The sequence below is a fragment of the Bos javanicus genome, chromosome 9 (genome assembly GCF_032452875.1).
Source record: "Bos javanicus breed banteng chromosome 9, ARS-OSU_banteng_1.0, whole genome shotgun sequence".
In the NCBI taxonomy this organism is placed as follows: domain Eukaryota; kingdom Metazoa; phylum Chordata; class Mammalia; order Artiodactyla; family Bovidae; genus Bos; species Bos javanicus.
Window position 1 is genome coordinate 63,879,925 of NC_083876.1, and position 21,382 is coordinate 63,901,306.

A 21,382-nucleotide genomic window follows, 5' to 3' on the forward strand; every position below is an offset into this window, starting at 1 on the left:
CTGTTTGTTAGTGGAAATGGCTGAAGTTATTTAATGCTGTTAACTTCTTCCAATGTTTATTTCTTATTTGTATTTATAGTAGAAAATACAGAGTTTTTACAGCAAGCTGCTTTAGAAGAATATGGTCCAGAGCTTCATGTGGCTTTGAGGAGTCGAAGAGATGAATTACATTATTTAAGGAAACTTACCGAACTACTTTTTCCTTATATTTTACCTCCTAAAGCAACAGACTGCAGGTATAAATAAGACTGGAAAATGTCATAGCAGTATTTACGTACCATGCCATGTGTATATTGCTGTTTTTGATCATAATAGGAATACACTAAAACTTGAGGTTATCCTATGATGTGAAAAATTTTCCATTTAAGAAATAGAATTTATCAGGTCTTAAAATGCCGTTTTAGGCACTGAATGTTCATGATATGTTGTATTGCTAACAGTTTTTTCCTAGAAACTGATCTTGGGAAATCAAAGATACACATAAAAATTAAGTTTCTTACTTGATATCATTATACTGTGTTGCATTCTTGGTGTTTCTTTGAAAAGACATGCAGAAACACTTTGGACAAATTATACAGCTAAGTTTGAAAAGTATAGTTAAAGGTCATTTAGTCCATCCAGTCTCCCTTGTTCCTGCAAGAGCATGTTTAGATTATTCCATAAAGTTCCTTTGTTGCTCTTATCTTTATGATCCTTAGAGATAAGGACCATGGCTTATTTTATTTATTTACTTAATTGAATTATAGTTAGGTCATAGTACTATTTTCCGGAGAAGGCAATGGCACCCCACTCCAGTACTCTTGCCTGGAAAATCCCATGGACAGAGGAGCCTGGTAGGCTGTAGTCCATGGGGTTGCTAAGAGTCGGACACAACTGAGTGACTTCATTTTCACTTTCCACTTTCATGCATTGGAGAAGGAAATGGCAACCCACTTCAGTGTTCTTGCCTGGAGAATCCGAGGGACGGGGGAGCCTGGTAGGCTGCCGTCCATTGGGTCGCAAAGAGTCGGATACGACTGAAGTGACTTAGCAGCAGCAGCAGCAGCATAGTACTATTTTCAGGTAACATACTGCTTCAGTATTTTCATATACTACACTCTGTTTAGTGAAAGAAAGTGAAAGTGAAGTCGCTCAGTCGTGTCCAACTCCTTGCGACCCCATGGACTGTAGCCTACCAGCTTCCTGCATCCATGGGATTTTCCAGGCAAGAATACTGCAGTGGGTTGCCATTGCCTTCTCCAGGAGATCTTCCCAACTCAGGGATTGAACCTTGGTCTCCCACATTGGAGGCAGACGCTTTACTGTCTGAGCCACCAGGAAAGTACTCTATTTAGAGTTATTATAAAATAATAGCTATATTTCTCTGTGCTGTACAGTACATCCAACCATGGCTTATTCTTAGTGGTACACTTTAAATATTACTTTATTTTAAATTTAAAGTATTTTAAATAAAATAGTTTAAAAATGGTTTTATTAATTTAAATATTATAATCACACAGTAATTATACTATTAAAATTAGTTTTATTAATTTTTTATATGTAACATTGTAATATTCTGAGGTAGAATTTTTCTAATGCTTACTTAAGTTCCTCCTGCCAAGGAAATGCTTTTTCCCTCTTAATAGTATTCCTTTTAACCAGTTAAGAAATCCAGGTGTGGTCTCTGAACTAGTAGTGTGAGCATTAGTTGGTGGCTTGTTAGAGATGGCAGACTCTCAGGGCAGACCCCAGACCTCCTGAATCATAGTCATATTAACAGGATTCCCACGTGAGAGCTGATGTAAATCACTAAATATGTACAATATTGTTCTTTTTTCCAGATCGCTGACCTTACTTTTAAGAGAGATTCTCTCTGGTTCGGTGTTCCTCCCTTCTTTGGATTTCCTAGCTGATCCAGTAAGATGTAAAAAAATTTTTTTCTTTAATTGTGATAAGATGCATATAAAGTAAAATTTACCATCTTAAATTACATGTACAGTTCAGTGGTATTAAGTACATTCACATTGTTGAGCAACCATCACCAATGCTTGTCTCCAGAACTCTTTTTATCTTATAAAATTGAAACTCTGTACCCATATAAACAGTAATTCTCCATTCCTCCTAATGCCTGGCAACTCTACTTCCTGACTCTGTTTTCTGTCTCTATGAACTTGACTACTCTGGTTACCTTAGATTAGTGGAATGATGCAGCATCTGGCTTATTTTACATAGTGTAATATCATCAAGGTTCATTCATGTTGTAGCATATATCAGAATTCCCTTTCTTTTCAAGGCTGAGTAGTATTTCATTATAGATATATGTCACATTTTGTTCATTCATATATTGATGGATAGGTGAGTTGCTTTTACTTTTGATCCAGTAAAATTTTGAAGAAATAGGAATAATTTATAAGCATTTTGAATGCCAAAGTCAGAGTAACTTTTCTTTTTCCATTTCCACAAAAGTTGAGAACCCTGTATTGTAGATTTTTTTTAAAGTTCTTCTATGTTACAAAAGTACAGATGCTTTTTGCCACTGCTCTGTTTTGTCATTTTTCCAGAAACTTTCATAATCTGATAGAAGCTTTCAGAATTCAGGGCAGAATACACTAATGAAATTATTTTGATCTATGTTTATTATTTTCCATTAGGATACTGTGAATCATTTGCTTATCATCTTCATAGATGACAATCCAGTGAGTATTAAACACGTTAGAAAATATTTCAGATTGCATTGAAGTTTGATACATACCTGTACAATCAAATGACACTTGACTGAATTAATTTTCTCTTCAAAGCCTGAAAAAGCGACTGAACCGCCTTCCCCTTTAGTTCCATTCTTGCAAAAATTTGCAGAACCTAGAAATAAAAAACCATCTGTAAGTATTTTCAGAAATAACTTATTACTTTTGATATAAACAATTTTATCACGTATTTATATAGCTCTAACTTACTCTTCCTCATGTTGTTTCAAGGTGCTGAAGTTAGAATTGAAGCAAATCAGAGAGCAGCAAGATCTCTTGTTTCGGTTTATGAACTTTCTGAAACAAGAAGGAGCAGTGCACGTGTTGCAGATTTGTCTGACTGTGGGTGAGGCTTACCTGTGTACTTTACTAAAGTCATTGTTAAACTTTGTCATATACTTGACTATTTAGATCAGCTCTGATGTTGTAGTTGCCAGTGTCTACTCCTTTCCACATTGGAACATAATCTATAATGGACTTCAACCAAATCCTCTTAGCAGAAAAAAAAAAACTACTAAAAATTTAGAGTAATGAAATTGTGTTAAAGACCTGGTCATGAGCATTTTGTCACAGTTTTTGTTAAGAATTATTTTGATTAAGTAATCAAATATAAAAATGTTCTATTTTGACTAGAAGTTCTATAACATCTTGTGCTATTGGATTTTGAGGCACTGTATGGACTCTGAAAAGATTAGTTTTTCTAATGCACCTAATTTTTTTTAATATATAATGAAAAAAAATTGAGGTGTAATTTACACAGTGAAACAAATAGAATTTAAATATACAATTGCTCTAACAAATCTGCAGTCCATATAACGTACACCTTTACTGAGATCAGGAACATTTCCATCACCCTAGAAGGTTCCCTGAGAGCCCTTCCCAACTGATCCTTTCCTGCTCCCACTCCTGCCAAAGCAGTCACTGATCTCGTTTCTTTCACCACAGATTAGTTTTTCCTGTACAGTTTCCTTATATAGATGGAAGCTCATAGTATGTACTTTTGGGGCCTGACTTCATTGATTCAGGATGATGCTTTTTAAGATTGATTCATGTTATTGTGTAGATGAGTAGTTTGTTCTTTTTTATTGCAAAGTAGTGTTCTTTTGTATGAGGGTACCACACTATTCATTCTCCTCGTAAATGGGTATCTAGACTGCTTCCACTCTTGGGCTATTATGAATAAAGCTGCTGTGCACATTCTTGTACAGGGCTTTCTCTTGAGCATATATTTAATAACTAGAAGTAGAATTGCTGTGTTACAAGGTAGATATTTGTTTAATTTTATAAAAAGCTGCCAAATTGTTTTCCAGAGGATTGTATGTACTATTTTACTCCACCAGCAGTGAAAGAGAGTTCTGGTTGTACCTCAACTTTATAAAAATTTGGTGGTGTTTATCTTTTTAGTTTTAGCCATTTTATTGGCATATGGTAGAATTTTGTTGTGCTTTTAATTTGTGCTTCTCTAATGATTAACAGAGCTGAACACTTTATCATGTGCTTATTGACTATTTGAATATCTTTGTGGAATTGCTATCTTTTGGCTGTTTTTTACTGAATTGTTTTTCCTTTTGTCAGACATTTCAGTAGTTTTTTAAATATTCTAGATATGTCTTTTTGTCAGATACAAGTATTACAAAGATTTTCTTTCAGACAATGGCATGTCTTTTTATTTTCGGAATAGTGTCTTGATGAGTAGAACTTTTAAATTTTGATGAAATTCAGTGTATCAGTTTTTAATTTTATGCTTAGTGCTTTCTGAGACTTCCGAAAGACTTTTTTAAGCCTTCACCTATCTTAAGTCAAGGTGATATTTGCCTGTTTTTCTCTAGGTGTGTTATAGTTATTATATTTTATATACAGGTTTGTGATCTATCTTGAAATAATTTTTAGGTTGGTATTAGGTAGGGGTGGAGGTTCATTTTTCCCCTATATGGATATACAGTTTTTCCAGTATCCATTTTTTGAAGAGACATTTTATTCCCATCTTGAATTACTTGGGCATCCTTGACAAACCTTTTGACCATATGTGGGTCTGTTTCTCGGTTATATTCTTTTCCGTTGATCCATATGTCTACTTTTTTGGCCGATACCACAGTCTTTATTACTTTGATCAAGTAAGTTTTGCAATCAAGTGGTTTAGGGCTTCCCACTTAGTTCTTTTTAAAGACTGTCCTTAGCTATTTTAAGTTCTTTGCATTTCTATATAAAATTTACAATCAGACTGACAATCTTACCCCTTCATCCACACGCACAACCTGCTTCAATGTTTTAATTGGGGTGGTATTGAATCTGTAGCTCAACTTGGGGAGTAATGACATCTCAACAGTACTTAGGTTTCCAGTGCATGAATAGGGCGTATTTTTTCATTCATTTCATTCTTAAATCTCTCCATAAAATGTTTCATAGTTATCACTGTGGGTCTTTATTTTTGGATTTATTTGAATGTGGTATTTAAAATAACTTGTTAAATTGTTTTTAGCTTATATACAGAAATAGAATTGATTTATTGCATACTGATTTTGTATCCTGTGACATTACTAAGTTTACTTACTAGTTCTAGTAGCTTTTTTGTAGATTTCCTTAGGATTTTCTGCATACACAATCATGTCATCTGTGAATACACAGTTTTATTTTTTCCTTTGTGATATTTACATCTTATTTCTTTTTCTTGCCCCTATTGTAATGGCCAGGACCTTCAGTGTGTTGCTAAATCTAAGTGGTGAGAGCTTACATCCTTGCTTTAGGGGGGAATCATTCAGTGTTATACCATTATGTATAATATTAGCCTGGGTTTTTTTTGGTAGATCTCCTTTACTAGATAGAGAATATTTCCTTCTGTTTATTGTTTGCTGAAAATTTTTATCATGAGTGAACAGTGGATTTTTAAAATGCTTTTAGTACATCTCAGCAACCTATTTAATCACCAGGTTATTCCTAATTTTCTTTTATTATGAAGCTGTAGTGATATCCCCTCTTTATTGGTAATTTGTACTTTCTAGTGGTTTATAAAGTTTTGAAATATTTTTGATTTGCTAAGTTTTAGCTTTCATATTTACTATTTCCTTTCTTCTTACCTTTCGTTTAGTTTGTACTTATGGTTTCTTAAGATGAAAGCACTGATGATTAATTTGTACACATTTCTTCTTTCTTAATATAAGCACTTAAAACTATAAATTTCTCTCTATGAGTTGCTATAACTGAATTCTAAGATTTTTGGTACTCTGTGCTTTTTATAGTCATTTAGTTTGAAATATTTTAAAATTTTCCTGTGGTTTATCCTTTGACCCTTGGGTTATTTTGAAATGTATTGCTAAATTTCCAAAATTTGGCGATTTTTGAGATATCTTATTGTGATTGATTTCTGATTTAACACTCTCCTGATCAGACAAAATATTCTGTATGATTTCAGTCCTTTGAAATTGATTGAAACTTGTCTTATGGCCCATCCATATGATCTGTATGAATATTCCATGTGCATGTGAGAAGAACATCTATTTTACTGTGTTGGGTGGTGTTCTGTAAATATCATCTAGATTAAATTGATGGCTTGTGTTCACATATTATATATTCTTTCAGATTTCTTAATGGATTTGCTATTTCTCCCTTTAGTTATTTTTTTTTTTTTTTAATGTATTTCAAGCTTCATTATTAGGTGCAGAGACAGTTAAGATTGTTAATGAATCTATCCTTTTATCACTATAAAATGCTCTTCTTTATCTCTGGTAATTTTCTGTCTTGAAGTCTACTTTGTTTGATATTAATATATAGTTATACTATCTTTACGCTTGGGTTTGCATTGTATTACCTTTTTCTATATAATTAAAGAATTTAACATTTATTATAAATACCATATAGCTGAATATTGCTTTAAAAAAAGCGAGTTTGATAATCTTGATTTTCTAATTGGGGTGTATAGTACTTTTGCACTTAATATAATTATTGCATATTTATTGTTAGGTCTTTGGTCTTGGTGTTTTGTATTTGTTCCATGTATTTTTTTTTTTAATGTTTTCCAGCCTTTCTTTGAATTACTTGAGCATTTTTCAGTATTTTATCTCCTCTATTGACATTTTCTTGTTTTTTTTTAGTGGTTGCTCAGTTCATAATGATTACCCTGTACATCCTTCATTGATCACAGTTTTCATTTAAACATATATTTTACTATTTCAGGAACAGTGTAAGAACCTCAGTATACCTCAGTTTGTTCCCTTCCTGTCTGATGTGACTGTTACTGTATAGTTTAATTCTGTGTAGGCTATGAAACTCCACAGTACATTGCTTTTTCTTCCTTAAGCAACAGTCTTAACACACACACACACATGCACACATATTTTGGCCCTGATAGTTACTGGCTGGCATATTTACTTTTTTGGTGGTTTTTATTCTTTTTCTGCAGAGCCAGTTTCTGTATCATTTTCCTTCTGCTGAAATAAATGTTTTTTATTACATTTCTTATAGCACCATTCTGCTGGAGGTAAATTCTCTTAGCTTTTGTCTGTCTGAAAAGGTGTTATTTTGTATTCATTTAAAAAAGATATTTTCACCAAATAAAAAATTTTGGGTTATGGTTTTTTTCTTTCAGCATTTTATGTCATTTTTTTCACTGTCGTTTGAACAGCGCCATTGTTTCTAAGGAGAAATTAGCTTCCATTCTTCTGTTTGTTTCCCTACATATATCCCTTTTCTCCCTGATTTTGCAGTTTTCTTTTTGTGTTTGGGGTTTCAGCAATTTAACTGTAATGTGTAGTTTTTAAAAAGTTTATTCTACTTGGATTTTCCTAGGAATCTTAGATATGTAGGTTGGTGTTTTTTATTATTTTAGAAGATGCTTGGCTGTTACCTCTTCAAATACAGTGCCTGATTTTTTTCTCCCCTTTCTTTCTGAGACTCCAATCATTCCAAAGATCTCATATGTTCTGTTCTAGTTTTTTCTTACTCTTTTTTAAAGAAAAGCTCCTTTTCTTTTTGTGTTTCATTTTGGATAATTAAGAATTAAGGGGTAAGCTCCATATTACCTCTTGTAATAAAAAAGGCAGTCAGTATTTTGGGTTTTTTAATGCTGTCCTCTGTCTCTTTAGAAAAAATTGATTTGTTCAGACTGAGCTCTGTCACTAGTCTACAGCTTCCATGATGGAAAGAAACATTGTTTAAAAACATTGACTGGGACTAAAAAGAGCCTTAGTTTTCACTATTATTTGGTGAATCGGGTTTCAGAATATTAAAGACCCTTGGTATAAAAAATTAATCCAATATGTTCCTTAAAGAGAATTTTACAAACATGTTTATTATTCTAAGTTTTAGAAGGTTTATATTGCTAGGCAAATATTGACACATTTTACGTTGGTATATATTATATTTGATTGTTTAACTTCTCTTTCATCTCAGTAGTTGTTTTATTGCTCCCAATTAAATATTTTTTAAAAACTTAAAATGATGAATAGATTACTCATAATTGCCACTTTTGATATTCATTACAATTTGACTGAGAACATAAAGTTTTCACTGAATAGTTTTATTCTATGCAAATCTTTTTTTTTTTTCCTTTCTGAATTTGCTAGAGGAATTCAATGACAGAATTTTACGACCAGAGTTATCAAATGATGAAATGCTGTCTCTTCATGAAGAGTTGCAAAAGATTTATAAAACATATTGTTTAGATGAAAGTGTTGACAAAATTCGATTTGATCCCTTCATTGTAGAAGAGATTCAAAAAAGTAAGTAAAAGATGAGGACGAGTTCTGTAGTTCTGTAGTTCTTTTACTCTTTTCAGAGTTTTCTGATGTATCCCCTGCTTACTGCAACAGCTGTGTGAGATACACAGGCAGGCATTATCCCATTTTACTAACAAGATGAAAGCTGTGATGAAGAAACTTATTCACAATTCACATACCTAATACTTGCCAGAACTGGCTAGGTTGTTCTAATTCTTCATTCTGGTGTGATCTGCACCTTACAGTGGATTTCTGCAAAACAGTTTTCATGTTGTTTGTTTGCTCTTTCACTGTAATGAATTTTAAACTAATATATAGTGTATTTATGCTTTTCATAAATAATTTTTGCAATATAACTTTTTTAACAGTTGCTGAAGGCCCATATATAGATGTTGTGAAACTTCAAACTATGAGATGTCTTTTTGAAGCTTATGAACACGTACTTTCTCTCTTGGAAAATGTGTTTACTCCTATGTTTTGCCACAGTGATGAGGTAAGTCAGAATATTAATGTTGTGTGAAGATTTTTCTTTAAAACTTATTAGTTGCTTTGATATCATTACATGAGTAATTCAAATAATAAACAGAAAAATAAAATGCAGTTAATTAAGAAAATGGATGCTGTTTTGCACTACATAATGGAGATTAGAAACTGATAATAAAATTATTTCTTAATATCAAAACCATGTTTGTGTATGTGACTAGTAGATTGCTACCTAATTGGTATTTGATTTTCCATATATCTGAGTGGCTTTGTAGTGGTGATGGGGAAACCCCATTCTTGTATGTATATTATTTACCTACTTGTGGAAATCAGATGGTTTGAATACCTCCATTTGCAATATCTTAATCCTTACTCTATTTGACTGTGATTGTATTCACTTGATTTAAGTAATGTTTTCTTTGAACTCGAAAGTAGTAAGGTAAAATAGCATATTTCAATATCAAGTACAGGTTTAATAAATCATAATTATTTTTTAAGTATTTTAGACAACTTTTAAGAGGTGCAGAATCACCAACCCGCAATTCAAAATTCAACAGGTAAGTATATTCAATCGTATATATGGTTGTTGCTTTTTTTTTTTTTTTTTTTGGTTCTTTTTGATGCTAATCATTCTGTGATAGCATCATCACCTTTATTAGCTGTTTTTCTTTGACTGTGTGGTTTCTTTGCTGTATAAGTAAACCAGATATTTTACTAAGGAATTGTAGAGCCATATTACATATAGTAATGTAAAAATGCCAGACATTCTTTTAGAAAAATTTAACAAGATAACATACCATTGCTTTGTTAATATTATAACTAACACATATTAGTGCTGGATTACCTGCTTTATTGGAAACTGTGGACTGCATGCATAATTGAAATCCACAGATAACTCCATTTTAGAGAGTAGTTTGTTTTTTCCCCAGAGAGTGATGTTTATTAGAGTACCCACTGGTTACAAAAGTGGAAGGGTTTTTCTCTCTTTCCATTCTTGGCTTTCTAGAAACATAAATGTGCAGTTAAATGACCTAATAAAGGCAATGTAAGAGAGGTGCTTTATCCATTTATAAATTGGATAATTAATGTCTTGAGTTGTTCCTTACATTGTATATATACAAAATTGACACAGATATCAAATATATAAATCTATAGAATTGATATTCACGTTGCTCTCAACATCTTCCAGTTTGTGTATGTGTATGCTCTCATGTCAAACTCTTTGCAGCCCCATAGACTGTAGCCCACCAGTCTCCTTCAGAGTCGGACACTACTGAAGTGACTTAGCAAAAATAGTATAAGGAAAAATGTGAAAACCTGAGCCGTGGGGAGACTGTGTTACATATTTTGACAAAACTAAGGGTTGTAGAAATATATAGATTTAAATTTTTTTGAATGTTAAGTATTAATTTTTACATAATGTGCCAGTATATATGTAGTGTATATGTAATAATTTTTCTGAAAGGTGCCCCAGTGCTCAATCGTGTCCAACTCTCTGCGACCCCATGGACTGTAGCCCACCAAGATCCTCTGTCCATGGGATTTCCCAGGCCAGAATACTGGAGTGGGTTGCTGTTTCCTTCTCCAGATGATCTTCGCAACCCAGGGATGGAACCTTTGTCTCTTGTGTCTCCTGCATTGGCAGGTGAATTCTTTACCTGTAGCTACCACCTGAAAGGTGGGACATAGCTTTCTGAAATGTGGAACGTAACCTTTATGATTCTTTGTTAAAATGTTACTCCTTTACTTTTCCCTAAGAATTTATATATTGCAACTGTGCAATAGTTAATTTATATAACAAAAATTCCATGCATACTATTTAAAATAGCATTCTTTACCCAATCCACACAGGGCTTCCCACGTGGCTCAGTGATAGAGAAGCCACCTGGCAATGCAGGAGATGTGGGTCCTTCCCTGGGTGGGGAAGATCCCCTGGAGAAGGAAATGACAATCAACTCCAATATTCTTGCCTTGGAAGTTCCATGGACAAAGAAGCCTGGTGGGCTACAGTCTATGGGGTCACAAAGAGTTGGACATGACTGAGCGACTCTTTAACATTTTATTTATTTATTTTTATGGACTTAGGATGTTTGGAGTCTGACATTGATAGTGAAACTCCTCTATTGGATTCCTTAAGAGGAAGTGGTTCTTTGATCTTCTAAGCTTGCTGAGTAGCTAAATGTAAGTCAGGGTCATAACCTCAGAGATGGAAAGCTTCCTTTGCCACTTTGAGAACACCTAGTTGTCTTCAACATATTGAGGCTCTAATTTTGCTGTCTTAGCATATAAACTTAATAGGAAGAAAATGTGTTTTTTTTTTTTCATTCTGGGTAATGGTTATAGCCTTAGAAAGTATATTTTTCTTTATATTGACCTGATGCTGACATTATCTGTCTTGTCAGGACTCTGCTCCAGTGATGGTCAATGATTCATTTACCTGTGTAGAATAACTAAAAGACTTTCTTAACAGTCCTTCACTGAAAATTTGCAGTATCATTGCTAATTAGCTGTTAGATGACTGAAAATATGTAAAATATTTATTCATACATTTTATGCCTACATTAAAAGCAGGTGACCAACCACTAATATATATTAACTGTGAGATTAACAAAGGCATTGGTGTGTATCTTGTTAAATTTTCCCAAATGTTTAGGCATTTTCACATTATTATTATATTTGCATTTTAAAAGCAAAATTTTAATGTATGTTAATGTTAATCTGTTTCATTCTATACTTAAAGCATAACTTAAAAAAATATTTAAGGATGGATCTTTTGTTAACTTTGCTTCTTAGCTTAAGACATTTTAAAAAATATTCAAACTAACAATGTGTTGAGCTTGCATCCATAGACATGAAGTCCATGTTAGAAAATACATGTTTGTTTTTTCTGTGAAGTTTTTGGTGGCTTAGTCTCTGAATATTTTCCACTGTATTAAACAAATAGTTTGCCTAAATGAGGGCAAAAAATACAGAATTATTTCGTGACATACTGAGTTTTTAAGAATTTTTTTAATGATCTAGAATTCAGATTCTACTTCCCCAAAAGAGCCATTGTGTTTTATTTCTCTTTCCTTTATCATGTTATTCCTAAGAATTCCTTTTCTTTGTCAAGATGAATGTTATCCATCAGTGTAATTTTTAAAGCTTTTAAATTTTGTTTTATTGTTCTAAAGTGAAACTTGTTTAATGTCTGGGGTTTTTCTTTCTCTTTTCCTTATATAATGTCACATATCTGTTACTGCAGAGGTAGCCTAAGTTTGGATGATTTTCGGTAAGTCTTGAGACAGCATGTGATTCTTTTCTGTATAAATTATCTGTTTAATTCCAAAACATACACCCAAAACAACCTAAGTAAAATTAAAAAAATAAAAATAAAAAAAGAAACATTATGCAACTACTGCCTTTGTATCAGCTGTTTGGGATATCTCTTAAAATTAACCTCTACTTTGATTCTAGATGTCTCATTTTGGAAATAACATGATATATATCATTATAAAATAAAAATGTCAGTATAAAAATAAAATGAAAAAGCCAGTATTCAGCTTTTAAAGCTATTACCTCATTTTTTTAATGGTATTGATCTTGCTAAATTACATTTAGACTTACATGTGTTTAAAGTACTTTTTTTTTTAAAGCAATTAATAGTGTTTTTTCAGTATTTCTGGGCTTCATCACAAGTGAGATATTTAAAAAATACAGTTCAAAAAGTCAAAATTGTTTTATAATCCATTTAGGTTCTGAAGACCAGCAAAATCTATCTAGATTCTGGAGATTTTAATATTTTATCAATATTTTCATATTTGTTTTTGACATTTCTTTCAGAGAAAGTTGCGTTTACAATTTTGAATTTTTAAAAAACACTATATGTTTGTTTAAAATAATGTTCTAGCTTAAGTATCCTTTTTTACAACTACTACTGCTTATTATTAGAGTTTTTCCAGTTTTAAAATAAGTTTGATTCACTTCTTCACTCCTTGAACGTGTATAAAATGTACATATCACTCATATACCTAGTGCATTGAAACTTGATCAGTTTACTTGTATTTCTGTAATTGTTGCATTATTTTTATAAGTACATTTTCTTATATGAATAGTAGCTATTCATTAAGTTAAGCCGTTCCAAACCAACTTTCTTGAATTTTAAAATAGTCATTTTTTATTTGGAGGTCTCTTATAAGGGCAGTATTACATAGTGAGCATGACTTTTAAATTGGATAAAAGTTATGTTTTTATTTGTTGAAACAGGAGCGGTAGGCTGTAATGGAGGAAATTTTTGCTGATTTTTGGCATATTTTTGTTGTTGCTTTTCAGCTATTTCTGCTTTTAGAAATTCACTTTTGTAAAAAATTGCAAAACCATTATTTAATATGTAAGACAGAGCAGGCTTCTTAGGCTACATTTGCTTTTATCTTTTATGTTCATTGCTAGCTTTTACCTTGGCATTTTATTTCTTGTCTTGTTATTACTTTGAAATAATGTAAGGTACATTTTATACTTCATTCTTCTTTTGAGTATCATTTATGTGATTATAAAGTTGAAGTTTGCTTAAAAATTTTCAGCCATTTTCAGAATTTTTTTGTTCTATCTAAAAACGAAGTACTGAGAAAGTTTCCTAGTCTTTTTGTTTTTCTGTTACGCTGAATTATTTCAGAAGTGCATTAGCAGGTGGATTATTTTACCACTGCACCAGCTGGGTGGGTACAGTTTGAATGGTATAGTCTATTTTGAACATTGGCCTTACCGTATTTTTTAACCTGTTATTTCAAAAGCTGAATGGCAGTTAGAAATATGTACCACTAGAGGGCTCTCATCTTTTATACTTGGTAGTTCCGTTACTATTCTAAGGTAAAAGAGTAGGTAAATTTCAAATGTTTGTTAATAAATATTGTCTCATTTGTTCATCCCCTCAAATTTAAACTTTAAATATACTGTCACTTTTGATTATGAAGATATTGAGACTTAATCTATGACTGAGAACTCCAAAATGTTATGTTTAGCCATACCTTCAGTTTACCATTTTTGCAACTATTTTTATTATTGTTTACAGTAAACTAGAGGTGTTGTGATAATGTAATAACTTGCTATATTCTTGATATATTTTTGTTTTAATATTTAGGAGCACACAGAAGAGAGGAGAATCATTTGGAATCAGCCGAATAGGCAGCAAAATTAAAGGAGTCTTCAAGAGCACCACAATGGAGGGAGCTATGTTGCCAAACTATGGTTTAGCTGAAGGTGAAGACGACTTTGTAAGTAAGAATTTTTCAATTTGATGTATGTATAACTTCAGACTTAAAAATAGCATAAAAAGTTGGATGTGCTTACTTGTTATTTTCCCTCTTTTTTAATCTTACTTCTTACTTCTGACTTCATTTGTGTTTTCCATCCATGGTACTAATCTAATTTAAAATTTTCTCAGCATTAAGTTACTGCTTACTAAGGCCAGAATGGTTTCTGTTTCGGTGATAATGCTTCTAATAGTCAAACAATTTATCATATTTTGATTACGCTTTTACTTCACATCCTGATCTTATCTCTTCCTAACCATATTAGCCAGGCATTTGGAATTATGTTAATATGTCCTGTTTAACCCCTTGATACTCAAACTGTGATCTGTGGATCAACATGATCAGTATTACCTAAGAGCTTATTATCAGTGCAGACAGAATCTCAGGCTTCATCCTAGACCTACTGAGTCATAATTTACATTTTAACAAGATTCCAGCTGATTTTTAAGCACATTACACCCACCATGTGATGCCTTGCTTGAGATGCCTCCCCCCTCCCCTTTATTTACCTGGAAAATTCATATGCATCTTTCAGAATCCAGCTGCTTCCCATAAACCTTACCTGGGTCCTCAAGCAGAACTGAACACTCCCTCCTTTGTTGTTCCTATTAGATTATGTGTTAAAATATATACCACATTGGATTTGAAATCATGATTTTTTTCTTCCGACACCATAGTTTATAAGGAGGTAGCCTTGTAGCCTTGTCCCAAAAAGGCAAAAACCAACACTTACTATTTTTGTAGTTCCATTTTTTAGGCCTAGAACACTTTTGATTTTAACAGAGCATTAAGAAGTCTTCCTAAGATCACTAACAGTCTTCTTAGGGACGATAGAAAAGCATTTTAGGACAAAACAGAAAAGGGGATCATTGCCAGGGGACTTTGTCGGGGAGGAAAAGAATTTACTTAGAAGAGAGGTGTGGGAAGAGAATACAACCCAGGGTGAAGGTAGGGAGCTAGAATTCTGGAAAGAAATACCTCTCACTGCTGGTTCACTCTGACTAGACTATTCAGTATTCTCTTAAGTGCTACAAAATTCATTTCCTTTAAAAAGTGTGTTCAAGATGATTGTGTTTTGTCTGTAAAATTTGCCCCCTTTAACATGAATCACAGATGTCTAGGTGACCAGATATTATTATGTGTCAATTCAGAGGTTCTCTTCGAATTTAATGAAGTACATTTTTTCCATTTCTTTCTGCATGTATATTTCTAGAACATGTGTAACACTGCTTTCTTTTAAAAATAATATTTCTTCAAAAATATTTTAAAGAATTTATTTTAAACATTTATATGATTAAAATTTTGAAGCCAGGAGATGCAGAAAACAATTCTATAGAAATAGATTGCCTTCAGACCTTTTTCCAATATTATATTATTTAATGCTGCAGTGAATATATTTTTTACTTGTGCCTTTTTCACAGTTTAAAAAATTATTTAGAATAAATACTTTCATACTTTCTAATACTTAAATACTTTCATATTTCTAAATAAATACTTTCTAAGTTCCCAGAAATGGGATTACTTGATCGAAACTGTTTTATGGCTTTTTAAAAATACGTATTGCCAAAATGCTTTACAAAAGATTTGTACCTGGTATATCCAGGTACAATATATTTCCAGTTTGTCTGTGCAATTTCCGTCAGTGGCTATTATCACAAAATTATGCATCTCTAAATGAAAGATATCCGTACAATAATTTTCTGCTACTCACTACCAAATTAAATATTTACCTATATTTGTGTAGTTTTAATATCTTTTCCTATAATTGCTGATGTATGTGTTTTCTATTGAATTTTCATATACGGCTGATGTATCAAAATATGAAATCGATTCTAGTAACTTGCTAGTTTTAGTTTCTTATCTTTACATTTTCAGTAGAAAATTTGATATCACTTAATTTTAAAAGTATTACAAATTATAGGCTTTATAGTGGCACATTGCTTTATAGTGTATCTCATATGCTGTAGGTGTAAAGGTCCTGGAAATACTAAATTTTTTTCTGATTCTTTTTCTTTCAGATTGAAGAAGGTATCGTTGTAATGGAAGATGATTCTCCAGTGGAAGCTGTGAACACACCTAACACTCCTCGAAACCTTGCTGCATGGAAAATTAGCATTCCATATGTAGACTTTTTTGAAGATACTTCCTCTGAAAGAAGGGAGAAAAAGGAGAGAATACCAGTGTTTTGTATTGATGTTGAAAGAAATGATAGAAGAGCAGGTATTATTATTATTAATGCATAAAGCACTATCAGATCAGATCAGATCAATCGCTCAGTCGTGTCCAACTCTTTGCGACCCCATGAATCGCAGCACGCCAGGCCTCCCTGTCCATCACCAACTCCCGGAGTTCACCCAGACTCATGTCCATTGAGTCAGTGATGCCATGCAGCCATCTCATCCTCTGTCGTCCCCTTCTCCTCCTGCCCCCAATCCCTCCCAGCATCAGGGTCTTTTCCAATGAGTCAGCTCTTCACATGAGGTGGCCAAAGTACTGGAGTTTCAGCTTTAGCATCATTCCTTCCAAAGAAATCCCAGGGCTGATCTCCTTCAGAATGGACTGGTTGGATCTCCTTGCAGCCCAAGGGACTCTCAAGATTCTTCTCCAACACCATAGTTCAAAAGCATCAATTCTTCGGCGCTCAGCCTTCTTCACAGTCCAACTCCCACATCCATACATGACCACAGGAAAAATCATAGCCTTGACTAGACAAACCTTTGTTGGCAAAGTAATGTCTCTGCTTTTGAATATGTTATCTAGGTTGGTCATAACTTTCCTTCCATGGAGTAAGCGTCTTTTAATTTCATGGCTGCAGTCACCATCTGCACTGATTTTGGAGCCCAGAAAAATAAAGTCTGACACTGTTTCCACTATTTCCCCATCTATTTCCCATGAAGTGATGGGACCGTGTACCATGATCTTCGTTTTCTGAATGTTGAGCTTTAAGCCAACTTTTTCACTCTCCACTTTCACTTTCATCAAGAGGCTTTTGAGTTCCTCTTCACTTTCTGCCATAAGGGTGGTGTCATCTGCATATCTGAGGTTATTGATATTTCTCCCAGCAATCTTGATTCCAGCTTGTGTTTCTTCCAGTCCAGCGTTTCTCATGATGTACTCTGCATATAAGTTAAATAAGCAGGGTGACAATATACAGCCTTGACGTACTCCTATGTCCAGTTCTAACTGTTGCTTCCTGACCTGCATACAAATTTCTCAAGAGGCAGATCAGGTGGTCTGGTGTTCCCATCTCTTTCAGAATTTTCCACAGTATTGTGATCCACACAGTCATTAAACCAATTTGATTAAGACAGCATTTCTCCTCCATTGTTGTGGCGTATAGTAATTGATAAAAATATGATCAAACACAGCTTATAAGTGTTCTTTATGTTTTGCTGTCTTTTTTCTTTTGTTGATTTTAGCCGTGGCTTGCAGCAGAGACAGGGATAAACAGCCTCCATAGCTGTATAGTCACCACCCTGGGCTTATCCCAGAGAGGAGACAGTCTGTATAAGTAAAAACACATCAAAAGTGAGCACATTTTGGGAATGAGAGCAGAAAGCTATAAAGTTGATCTCAGGAAGAGGGAACAGTCTGTGAGGAAAGAAGGAAAAAATTTCATGGTACTGTTAGGAAATGGGTTTGAGAGAGGAGTGGAGAAGTGATTACTATTTCCAGTTACTTAGATAGTATGAAGATAGGTCAGTGCTAATAATTCCCCTTATTTATTTTTTACAAAGTTAAGGATACGGTTTTTTGCTAAGATTGTGTGTCTGCCCTTCTTACTTGTCTCAGTATAGCGCTTTTATCCTTTGTGGTGGAGAAGCAGTTCTTCTAGTTTTAAGATCTTTTTCAGAGGGAAATGATCCATATGTAGCTGTAGACTTGGTATGTCATCTGTTGGAGGTACTGAATCTAGCATCTTCCTGTACTGCCATCTTGGACCTCCCCTCCAATATAAATAAATTTATGTAAGCATGTAGTATTTTCTCCTTTTGAAAGTTTTATATGTGATATACTTTAAAATATTTTGGGAATTTACTTTTGTTTTTGCCTTTTGCACAGCTGCCTTTTTTTTTTTGCTTTATTTTTTAAAATTTGGCTTAATTCAACATAAAATTGAAATGAAGTTATCTTAAAACTTGTATTCTAAGATAATTTTTGTCAGCTGTGCTGCAGACTGTTACTGAAAATGTAATGTGCTCTTGGGAAGCCATGCCCTATGAAGGATAAAAAAAGTGTATCGTTTAAATGCTGCATTGATTTTATATGTATAAGTGAAAAGTAAAAGTGACAGTTGGTCGTTTGTGTGCAACTCTTTGCAGCCCGTGGACTGTAGCCTGCCAGGCTTCTCTGTCCATGGAATTCTCCAGGCAAGAATACTGGAGTGGATAGCCTTTTCCTTCACCAGGGGATCTTCCCTACCTAGGGATCGAACCCAGGTCTCCTGCATTGCAGACAGTTTCTTTACTGTCTGAGCCACCAGGGAAGCCCAAGGAGAATGCTGTGAGCAGGATGTATAGCAGAATACCAATTTCAGGATTTTAAAAACCAAAACTGAATACAATATAGATCTTCTAAGATGCATATTCAAGAAGAAGAACAGTATTTGCTTAATAGGTTGTAACTGTATCAGGTTGGTTTTTCTGAATATAGGTGTTAGTTTTGAGTTATTGTGGGTTTAGTTAATACATTGCATTTCCAGATTTATGCTTGAATGACATGAGTTGCTCATAATTGCCATTAACATTTTTTGGGGTGCTCTGTGCTGTGCACCTTACAAAAAGCTCTGTAGGTGGATTCTTTAATGTAATAGGTACAATTCTTTTTATTATAAGCAAACTAAAGCACAGTGTTGTTTAGTCGCTAAGTCGTGTCTGACTCTTTTGCAACCCCATGGACTGTAGCCCGCCAGGCTCCTCTGTCCATGGTATTTTCCAGGCAAGAATACAGGAGGGGGTTGTCATTTCCTTCTCTAGGGATCTTCCTGGATCTGGGATCGAACCTGGTGTCTTACACTGTAGCTGGATTCTTTACCAACTGAGCCACCAGGGAAGAACAGTGAGGTTAAGTGTTCAAATTTACATAGTCAGTAAGTGGGGGAATTGGGACAAAAATAGGCAGTGTGACCTGACTCATTCTTTAAACCATTATTTTGTGCTTCCAATTTTTGAGTCACGAGTCACATGTGGCAGTTGAATTAAATTAATATTAAAAATTCAGTTTCTTTTACACTAGCCACATTTCAAGTGGTCAATAGCAATGTGTGACTAATAGCTATAATGTTAGTACAGATAATATAGAATGTTTTCAGAAATGCAGAAAGTTCTATTGGATAGTGCTGTTCTGTACTGTGTTAGTTCTTGACAGTCGGTGTTTGAGAGCTCCAAAAATGATTATAAATTTTTATTAAATGCATAATTTTTGTGACATTTAAAAATTAAGCTTTTTTGAAGTTTATAAATTCTCTGATACCATTGTAGGAAAAAATGTATATATTATTGTGATAATCTCATAAATAGCTGAAATTTATCAAGCTCTTCTAAGTTTCTTAAAATTAAAATATAGGGTAAAATATATTAATAATGTGAAGCCAAGAAACAGTAAATTATTATTATTATCTGTTTGGTCTGGCATGGCGTGCAGGATCTTAGTTCATGGACCAGGGATTGAACCCATGCTCTCTGCAGATGAAGCATGGAGTCCTAACCACTGGACCCCCAGGGAATTCCCAAGAAATAATAAATTATTAAGACTGGGGTAGTTTCTAGCTTTGTATACTTACTGTTATAAATAGTACATTCTTTTAATAGTAGTTTGTAAAATTACTAATTTCTCAGTGTGTATTCATTCATTTTACAGTTGGGCATGAGCCTGAACATTGGTCTGTCTATAGAAGATATCTTGAATTCTATGTACTTGAATCAAAACTAACAGAATTTCATGGTATGTTGTCCTTTTTGTATAAAGCATTACATTTCAGCATTAGCTTTCCTGAAAGCCATTGAACCAGCTTTCTAAAGTTACTTTCTAATTTTAATTGAACTGTAATAAGGAAATGTAACAGTGACACTTGGGTACGCTCCTAGTGATAATAGGAGTGTACTGTTTTTATCCTATTTCTGCTTATTTATCTTTTTCAAGTTTTTACAATGAAAATTTATTGCTTTTCAAGTAAGAATGATGCTAAAATTTAAGACAGTGGTAGAGAATTTACAGCAGGCATTTTAGAGCTGCCATCTGTTCTTTTGCTGTATTCCTCTGTGGAAAATGTGTTTGCTATGCAGCATAGCAAGTATTTTGGTTTCAATCTTAGATTTAAATATGGGAAGAAAACCAAACCAAAACCTTGTAGTTATATGTTTTAAAAACATAGAGCTCAATCAGAAAAGTAGAACACTCTTTCTTTCGAGTTCTTCCTCTTCTCAGTTTGTCTGTGTGTTGTGGTTGTTGTTGTTTTTTAATATTTACAATTTTCTTTGACTGCTCCTAGTCTTAGTCGTGGCATGTGGGATATAGTTCCTTGACCAGGGATTGAAACTGGGCCTCTTGCATTAGGATCATGGAGTCTTAGCCTCTCAGGGAAATCTCTCAGTCTCTCTTCTCTCTCCATTTATTGGAGTTAATATTAGGTTTATAGTCATGAAGTGTTTCCAGTTGTTTTATATGTAAATTGGTGTGTTTGAATTGTGTCTTTGGAATCTTTTTATTTTAAAAAAGTTCTGTGGAGTGTACCCTGATCCAAATTCAGGTTGGTTCTGAAAACTGTACCTTGCTACAAGACTAAAACGCACAATAAGGAGATTATAGAAAGATAAAAAATAAAGGGTCCCGCTGCATACCCTTTCCTTAGATTTCGAGTTCGTACTTGTCCTTAAATGGTTTTCTCTTTGCCTTTGTCAGTCTGGTACAATGCCATCCTTGTCTTGGTCTTTCTCTGAGACTTTTCCTTTAGATTTAGAGTTGAGAAAAGATTGTTTATCTCCATAATTTAAAATCCTAGATCAACCAAAGTTGATTGTTTTTCCTTTTTGGTACTAAAATTTCCAAAGTTGACCCTATCTGAGAAAACATGTCCATGGTTTTTAAATGTTGTTTTTTAAGTTTATATAGCATTGGCAACATGCTGCATTTCCCCCCATAAGATAGTGGATATTTATTTTAGTAGGATTTTGTGTAA

The 21,382-nt window shown here is 33.5% G+C and overlaps 1 protein-coding gene across 6 annotated transcripts in view; it reads left to right on the forward strand.

Annotated features, from left to right (window-relative positions):
- SNX14 (sorting nexin 14) overlaps positions 1–21,382 on the forward strand; it is an 84,249-nt gene that overhangs the window by 35,048 nt on the left and 27,819 nt on the right. For 2 of the 6 annotated variants that reach the window (XM_061427891.1, XM_061427896.1), the window contains exons 8-19: positions 80–236; positions 1,821–1,896; positions 2,631–2,675; positions 2,778–2,858; positions 2,955–3,069; positions 8,282–8,437; positions 8,803–8,927; positions 9,416–9,474; positions 12,162–12,188; positions 14,034–14,166; positions 16,224–16,425; positions 20,065–20,148. In XM_061427891.1, the coding sequence (XP_061283875.1) occupies positions 80–236; positions 1,821–1,896; positions 2,631–2,675; positions 2,778–2,858; positions 2,955–3,069; positions 8,282–8,437; positions 8,803–8,927; positions 9,416–9,474; positions 12,162–12,188; positions 14,034–14,166; positions 16,224–16,425; positions 20,065–20,148 (1,260 nt within the window). Of the gene's footprint in view, positions 1–79; positions 237–1,820; positions 1,897–2,630; positions 2,676–2,777; positions 2,859–2,954; positions 3,070–8,281; positions 8,438–8,802; positions 8,928–9,415; positions 9,475–12,161; positions 12,189–14,033; positions 14,167–16,223; positions 16,426–20,064; positions 20,149–21,382 lie in introns of those variants that run through there. The other 4 variants (XM_061427892.1, XM_061427894.1, XM_061427895.1 and 1 more) reach the window with 4 other exon arrangements.